This window comes from Primulina huaijiensis, chromosome 9, assembly GCF_012295235.1.
Source record: "Primulina huaijiensis isolate GDHJ02 chromosome 9, ASM1229523v2, whole genome shotgun sequence".
NCBI classification, from domain to species: domain Eukaryota; kingdom Viridiplantae; phylum Streptophyta; class Magnoliopsida; order Lamiales; family Gesneriaceae; genus Primulina; species Primulina huaijiensis.
Window position 1 is genome coordinate 5,453,285 of NC_133314.1, and position 8,419 is coordinate 5,461,703.

Here is an 8,419-nt window from a genome sequence, read left to right on the forward strand (position 1 = left end):
CTCGATTTTTTATCTATTAATTTGTATTTGCAATTATAATAGTAATAGTATATATTGCAAGTTCCCAAATGGACTAACTTATTCAGTTACAGTAAGATTAAGTAAATTTGAACATCTGTATTTTCCCACAAATTTTTGAGAAAATTTTCAAATTTGGCAAAAAATTTGAAAAGAAACTATAGGAGAGATTTCATTTTGATCAGTTTGGCAAACCGGAGTTTCAAGCTATGGGAGGAAATTTAATATCACGGATATTGTACAAATATCCAATAAATGCCCAATATTATTGCCCCTTGAAAAGTTTTACAAACACAATTTGAAATTTTTCCTAAGTGAACCACCACCAACCAAACATGCCACACTCACATGCATTTGGATTATGAATCAGTTTTGCTAAATAACTTGCAACTGACATTAAGTTTATATGATCAGCATCATTCTCAAGTTTAATTCTATTTACTTATTCAATTCCAAGGAAATTTTAAGAAAATCAGCCAACCTTCTTGTACTCTTAAGGAATAACATCAAATACTGTCATTTGTACACGACTATTGTTACGCAAGAGGCTCCATGTGAATCTGTAAATCTGAATCACACGCCAGTACGCCACAACAAAAGAAGCTCAAACCGAAGAATGAACCAATGTTTATTTAACTATAGTAGCTGGGTAAAGAATATGGAATTACACAGACAAGGTATGAAGTTTATAAAGTTGGCTGTGGGGTTTGTAGAATTAGTTTCTCACGTCTTTTATAGGCATAACTTGTTAAAATTCCCAGTACAGAATCAAGATTTCGACGGCTCAAACCATATATGATTTGACTAATCAGCTGTTGTGTTACAATGCCGCCATCATAGTTGATCTTGCTGCCTCCCTCTTCATTTCTGCAGCTTTTCCACTTCCTCTGAAATACATGTAAACTTGCTGCATATGTTGAAAGAAAATCAATATGATTCCTCCAGATGAAGCCAATGAGAGAAAAGTAATAGGATAGTCATATCAGGTATGGAACCTGAATCACCCATATGCTGATAATTGATTCAAGGCAGAAGAATCCAAAACCCACAAAATAAAATATCTGCGAAGACCGAATCACATAAAAGGCCTGGTTGTTTGCCCGAAATAACAGTAATAGCAGAACAAGGAAAGCTCAGATGAAGCATCAAAATAAAAAATAAAAAAAAGAATGACAAAAAACCCACAGAATTACTATCAAATGGATGCATTTCAAATAGATACCGATGAAAAGAATGTGGATGTTGCCGAGCACATCTTGAACTCATGAAATCAAAGTCATCATAAACATCCAAAATAAAAAGATAAATACAAACAATTTGAAGAAACTATTTACCACCCTTGTTTCATAACCTTTCTTTCTCTAAATTTCTTGCCACATCTTAAATTAGCATTTGCCACTCTATCAAAAACTATAATTTGTGACATTGATGTAATCCAAAATTTTTAAACCATATAACAGTCCAAATTCACATTTATTTCGTACTTTAGGCGATTATTGTTCCAACTATCCCCTTCACATTAGTACACCATAATGCAAATCTGTAACTAATGCATTGACTTGACCTTTGTCTCTGATACAAACTACACAATAGAGTACTTATCGATTTACCAAAAATTATAATTTACGATAATATTCCAACTCAAACATTTTAAATTATACAACAGTCAAAGCAATAAATTCGTAGCAAATACAATTGTTGCGACCCAATGTAACAAAAATGAATTATAAGACCAATGAATACTTGATTGGTAATTCAGCATAGTCTGAATAAAAACTCAAATGATAAACAAACCTCATATAGCCAGCGCACTTTACTCCATGATCATTCTTTCCATGAACAACATGGTCAGCACATTTTTTTCAGAGTTATTTCTCAATGTTCAAGTACGTCTTGAAAATCTACTAGGGGGTTCAAATATTATATAAGTTATTGCCATACCAAAAGCCATTGTAGATAAAAAGGAAGTTATGTTATTGTATTCTATTGCAACATACGTTGCTCATAACACTGCTTTTATTTAAAGCTTTTATGTTATGAATGCCAAATTAAAACATTGGTTGCGAGACAAATAAAAAGTTTTTTTTCCACAATAACTAGGATTTTTTAATTTTTTGTGCCACTGTTGGTAAATTAAGATGCCAAGATTTTTAAATTGTTTGCAATTTTAAAAATAATGCTGTTAATTACATAGAAGAGATGTATCATCATGCTTATTTTCAAATTGCTCCATAACAGCATCAGTATTTTATTTTCTCTATGTATGATGTTTAATCTAGAATATAATCACTACCAAAAAGCCGCCTTTTTCTTAATTTTTTGAATTAAAAAAGCTCCTTTCATAATTATATCAAAACATCAAGATCGTTTCTTCCTCTTTTATAGAAAAAGAAGCATTTAAAATTTGAGCTTGATAAAATGTTTTTATAATATGTAACTTGTGTAGCCAAACTGCAACATTGTTCAGTCTGCAATTTAGCCAAAATCTAGTCATAAAAGTTGGTTTAAAGGGCAATCTGGTCTCTGGTAATCTGAAAGTTAAAAGATCATTACTTTTTGTAATATTTCCATTAGCATCTAAAAGGTATGGCTTGAAAGAACAGTATGCAGTGAATGAAAGAATATCACCCATGCAATTTAAGAACCGCATAATTACAGACACCTTACCCCAACGAGAGCATTTCCGCTTAAAAGGTCAATTGCAGGCAAGATTCCACTGTCAAAGAAAAATTGGACATATATCAACAAACAAAAACAAGCAAAAATGATAATGATTAGAATAAATATGTTAATTTTACTTCTTGGCAGTAATAAATTAAGCTCTACTATGATTGTCCTGTTGACGTGCACATTTTCTGGTTTTATGTCTTTCACTTATCAAATAAAAGTCATGATAGTTGCAGCAGGGTCCAGAACAAGAAAACTTACGTCAATGATTTCCCTTTGAAAATTATTGGAGGAGCCACAGCAGCAAAGATGCAAAATGCAATGTGAAACTGAATGAAGCAAATACAAGTTGAATATGTCAAATTACCTTAATCATAGAGGAAAATCCTAAGGTTGAAGAGAATTGCATACTAACCACATAACTCAAGAAGAACCACCCAAACTTTAAAGCACTATCAGTCCTGCAATTGAAATAAAAGCAAAAGAAAACAGAAGTTATAAAGTATCAGAATGAATGAAGCACTGAGTTTGTTTAGTTCAAGAAAAATAAGAAAAACTGAAAAAATATCGTATAATTAAACCTAATGAAAGTTGTTTTGTTATTCTCACAAAAATGTAAAAATCGAAAAAATAAAAGGTGACTGGAATTTCCAAATTTAAAGCTACTCGGCAAGCATAATTCACGTAATACTTATTGGTTCCAGTGGTGGGAAAATTTTCAGCACCATAATAGCATCTTGGAAAGAGTGAACCAAGTCACTAGCCAAGAAGAACAAACAAAAGAAAATAAAGGAAGAAGCTCTTGCCAGTACCTCATTGCACGATAAAGAGGACGGTACCATAACACGTAGGCTCCAGGAACAGCTGATATGAAGTAGATGATAGCTAAAAACCATATGGTTGGTCCTACAGAAGAAAACTAAACCGTTTCACTTACTGTTGCAACCACAAATATGATAACACACAACTGATGGAAATTAACAGAATATGCAAAGGAAGAAGATGATAACAAATGTAAGTAAAATGAGATATATCTAAATAAGAAAATTTCCCTGAGGTAAACCTCTGTACAAGTGTGCTCTCCACTTGCCCCTAGCCTAAGCTAGTAAAATTACACAACAAATGAAAATATCTGAATGCCTGACTCAAAACAAATTCCCTTCTCTTATCTTCTCTTTTTCTCCTTTCCCAAGTTATTTCGTCTCCTCACGTATAGATTGTGACTTATGCCATTTTATTTTGGCCCAATACACAAAAGTCCGCAACACTTACATCTTGATATCTTAATATAATGTAGAACTTGCAAGAAGGCTGAATCATAGGAGTCAACACAAACCTTCACCATTCACCCAAGCTAAGGTTACGGCTACAACATTCCAAAGAAGACACCCGATCAAACCTGTAAGTCACCATTTCAACTTAATCAATAATCCATGTTGCATCAAACATTTATGTTGCTCAATGTAATTCTTGAATTAATGCCATTATAATAGAAGGATGGAAATGGGATAAAATATCATTATGAAGTACTAGAGATAGTATGATGGCAATTTACTATACTAAATCATACGGAAAATAAATTTATTAGCATACCCAACAATGATGTGAAAGCAACATACTGCAGCTTCTGTAAATGTATAGGAATTTCATTTGCAATGTCATTATGAATAATTGGGAAGAATGGAGGCCAATTTTTCTCCTCAATGACAACTCCAGCTGTCAAGAAAACATCACATTGAACAATATGTCACCCAATTTTAATAGATTATTAAACATCAAGTTATGTTCAGATAGACGGATTTAATGGATTTGCAAATCACTACCACAAATTTACTCAAATTGTTTGGGTATTTTTAAATTCATTGATTTTAAATCCATCAACTTCAATCTTAAGTTAATTTTTAACCAAACCGATATATTCCAATCCTTAATTATTAGAGTGATTTCAAATACACTATTACATTTCTACTTTTCAAATGAAATCCTTCCATCCAAGCATAACTTGAGGGAATTTAAAATAAATTTACTAGCATGAAACAAAACAAAAAATTACATCGTTCAATTGCATCTTCCTTCCTTTTCAGCTCCTATACAGCACCAGAAAAATTAAATTGGTTAAAATGTGCAGAAAGTGTCTGAAAGCATGTCAATGGAACTAATTATAATCATCAAGGCAAAATAAAAAAGAGATGACATTATAGATTCATGTAGAGATGAAGGATCAAAGAAGGAAGAATAAAGACAAATATCTAAAGCACAACAGCATGCACAATACCAAGCAAAAACTTCTTGTATCGATGATATGATTTCAATGAGATGGCTAAAAATGGTTACATCACCTAATATAATCAGCAATAGCCAATATTCAAAGACAAAATATGAAGTAGCCAACAAAACATATTATTGCGCGATATCTACTCTAACTTAAATAAGAGGCAACAAAGCCACAGAGATCACCTGTTCCCTCCTTTTCAGTTCAGCCTCTTTAGCCTGGAGCTCCTTCTCTTTCTTTTTCAAATCCTTCATAAGGTTCATAAATAACAATATTATTTCCACCTCTCAAACTCTAGGTTATTTAACAAATTTTAAGGCATACCCTTGAATTATCAAGAGGTATATCGACTGTATCCCCACGATCGTAGCCAGCAGGTTCATGAGTAAGAGGTAAGAGTTTGGAATTTGCAGGAGGCACACTTCCAGGTTTCTGAAAATCTCAGTATAAAGAGTGAGAAACGAAATGTTAACAAATAAAACAAATTAAGGCACTACTTCTAAACAATCTGACTAAATGCAAGAGGAAGAGATAGAGTAAGAGAATGGAAAAGAGAATAAAATCAATTCCACAACTAAAAAATGGAAGAGATGAAAGTGACAGTTTCAAGCCTTAAATTTCATCAGTTAACAGACTTAGGAGAACAATCTAGAAATCAATTTATCTAACGGAAAGAAAGGGAAATGTGGTTTCTCGTTACAGATAAAAAAAAAAAAAAAAAAAAAAAAANTGAAATATCCTGGAGCAATTACCAATCTGCCTTCTTTGCAGAATCAATATGAGGTAATCCATATTATGTATGTGTGTGTTAGAAAGAGAGAGAAAGGAAAGAAGTGCTTTTGAATTGTCTCGAGATGTTAGACATATGGAATGAGTGGACATGGAAAAATCAGAAAGAGAATGAATTTACTGGCATATAAAATGCACCCCTAGAATAGTTTGAGTTACCCCTCCCACGACCTTGATCCTGCCGTCACCGGCTTACATTAATAACTGGAATGGACATTATTTTCAAGCCATGTCATTATCCGATAATGTATCTTATAGAGAAGTTCACTTTACTACAACAATTTAAATACACTGGGTAAGCAAGCATCTGAATGTACTGACAATAGCACAACAGCTACTACTAAGCCGATATAATTCAAAATAGCAGAAAATAATTATTTTATACTCAGTTTGAGTCCATGGATTCCACAGAAAACAAAAAAATAGCACCTTGAGTTAGTAAAATAAATAACTAAATTTTTCTAGCAAATCTAATTCTGCCAAGATTAGATTCAAACTCTAAATGAGATAATAGAAACATTAAAGATGAGAAAAATGACTTCATCATGAATCCAGGGAACCATAAAGCTAAAGTCCAAACCATGCAATATCAATCTCGTTGTAAGCCAAGGAAATTTGTTTATTGTTAAGTAAAATTTCATTCTACGAGTCAATGGTATGCTACATTCTACGGCTTAATTGGAAGTGGATTAGAGAGAACCCACAGAGAGTTGGAACCTAAACAATTTTTATTCCGGACCCATGGATATATTCTGATCCCACAACTATTATTATCCGGTGAACAAATTTTAGCTTATAACACATAATTTATTACGGGTCAGCTACAACTTTATTCAGCTGACAAAACCCGCTGCTCGATTAAATATGAAATGGTAATAAAAATAGCATTGTTGTTTATCTTTTTGAACAAACTTTACCAGAGCACTGTTCCTTTATGAATCATACAATAACCATACATGCCCTGATTCCGACAGTCATCAAGGATAAATCAGCCGACAACATAAAAATTTCACAGAGTGAATGCACACCAGCCGATCCTATCCTCATTCATCATTTCCATTGATCAAGAAACGTAGGATAACGTCAATGTCGTCACAAATTACATCTCAAATAATATTAAAAAAAAACAGATCTGACATTTCAATCGCCTAAACATCAAAATAACGCATTGAGGAAATCGCATTGCCAGCCAAACAGATTACATTCCATGAATTAACCTCGCTGATTTAAGACAATGGGATTACCGCAAAAGGGTTAACTTCTTCCTCAGCAAAAGGATTGGAATCATAACGACCAGCCATGACAATGGCCTTTTTCGAGTCGAATTGCAGATGTTATTCACAGATCTCAAGAGTATTATAATGTATCATACGAGTAAAATTGAAAGTTATAGGCAAAATCGGGTTCTAAAATCGTTATTTGGAAACTTAGAATTGCGGGAAAGGGGAAGAATATGAGGGTGGTGACTGGTGAGGCATTGCATGTCGATGGAAGCTCTTTTGATACATAACTCGGGATGCTTTCAACAGCAAAACAAAANACACGTCAAATAAAGCAAAAAAAATTTGACATAAAAATAATATTTTTAATTAATCGGATCATATCAAACTCACAAAATTAACTCGTAAGACGATTTCATATGAGTTTTTGTGTATTTGATATATTTTATAAGTTAATATCGATGGAGATGTTTAGAAGGAATGATGTTAAGGTCAAGCGCTTATCACTAGGCCAAAAGTTATAGCTGTTAGTCAAAGTATTTTTTAATTTTCTTATACTATATGCAGCGCAGATTGCACCTACTTGAGTGCTAATGGGTCGGGCTATTAGGCTCATGAGTCCAGAGACCAATGAAGATTAAGCAAAACCCGCTCTGATATCACATGTTAGGTCCATAAGTCCCTTAGACATCAGTCTTACATTTTCTCTACCATCGTCTTTTCCCAACAGAGACAGTATTATCCGTTAAGATCTTGCGTCACTCTTTTATGACTCACCTAGCCAATCAAATTAAGCGACACAACGTCAGCAACTTGACACACGAGAAATTTTTAAGAAGTCACATATCCCAGTATTACTCTAACTCATACATACTTGACCCAACATTTCCCCAATAAGTATATAAATATGCTTCTTGAGATACTTGAACACATGACCTCACTCTGATACTAATTGTTAAGATCAAGCGCTTACCACGGCCAAAATCTATAGCTTTTGACCTTGTGGTAAGCGCTTGAGCCAAACAATAACTTATTGTTTTAGATCAAGCTTCCGTTTGCTTTATATTACAGGTACTCCGCCTCTTCAGAAGAATCCATTTAAATGATCTTGTAATGCTAAGCTATTCAATCACTTTATCATCAGAACATATTTGATCTACTCGACCGATCTCGCACTAGTCTGTGGCACATGGACTACTTGACCATTCACTCTATCCAATAACATTAATAAACGGTAGAGTAAAATTATCATTATATACAAGTCACATTGTAACGTCCCGAAAATTTGAAGGTCCACTTGAACCAGATGAATGCAAGTTATCAAATTTCTTTTGTATTTTATTAAATTGTTTTAATGCATTAAATGCATTATTATGTGTTTTAATTTGGGGTGTCAAAATCAGACACGATCCACCAATCCGACACGATTCAACCCGAAAAAAAATCATGTTTG

The 8,419-nt window shown here is 33.2% G+C and overlaps 1 protein-coding gene across 2 annotated transcripts; it reads right to left on the reverse strand.

The window, feature by feature from the left end:
• Window positions 1–519: 519 nt before the first annotated feature.
• On the reverse strand, window positions 520–7,263 carry LOC140985236 (secretory carrier-associated membrane protein 1-like). 2 transcript variants are annotated; one of them, XM_073453028.1, is made up of 13 exons: window positions 6,991–7,263; window positions 5,868–5,924; window positions 5,282–5,389; window positions 5,143–5,205; window positions 4,739–4,772; window positions 4,279–4,401; window positions 4,022–4,084; window positions 3,498–3,591; window positions 3,101–3,146; window positions 2,947–3,014; window positions 2,686–2,734; window positions 1,014–1,079; window positions 520–925 (listed from the first exon to the last, which is right to left on the reverse strand). In XM_073453028.1, the coding sequence occupies exons 1-13, from the start codon at window positions 7,045–7,047 to the stop codon at window positions 839–841; spliced, it is 915 nt and encodes a 304-aa protein (XP_073309129.1). In that variant the 5' UTR covers window positions 7,048–7,263; the 3' UTR covers window positions 520–838. The 2 variants fall into 2 exon arrangements, with proteins under 2 accessions (XP_073309129.1, XP_073309130.1); XM_073453029.1 differs by lacking the exon at window positions 5,868–5,924.
• Between the last annotated feature and the right edge of the window lie 1,156 nt (window positions 7,264–8,419).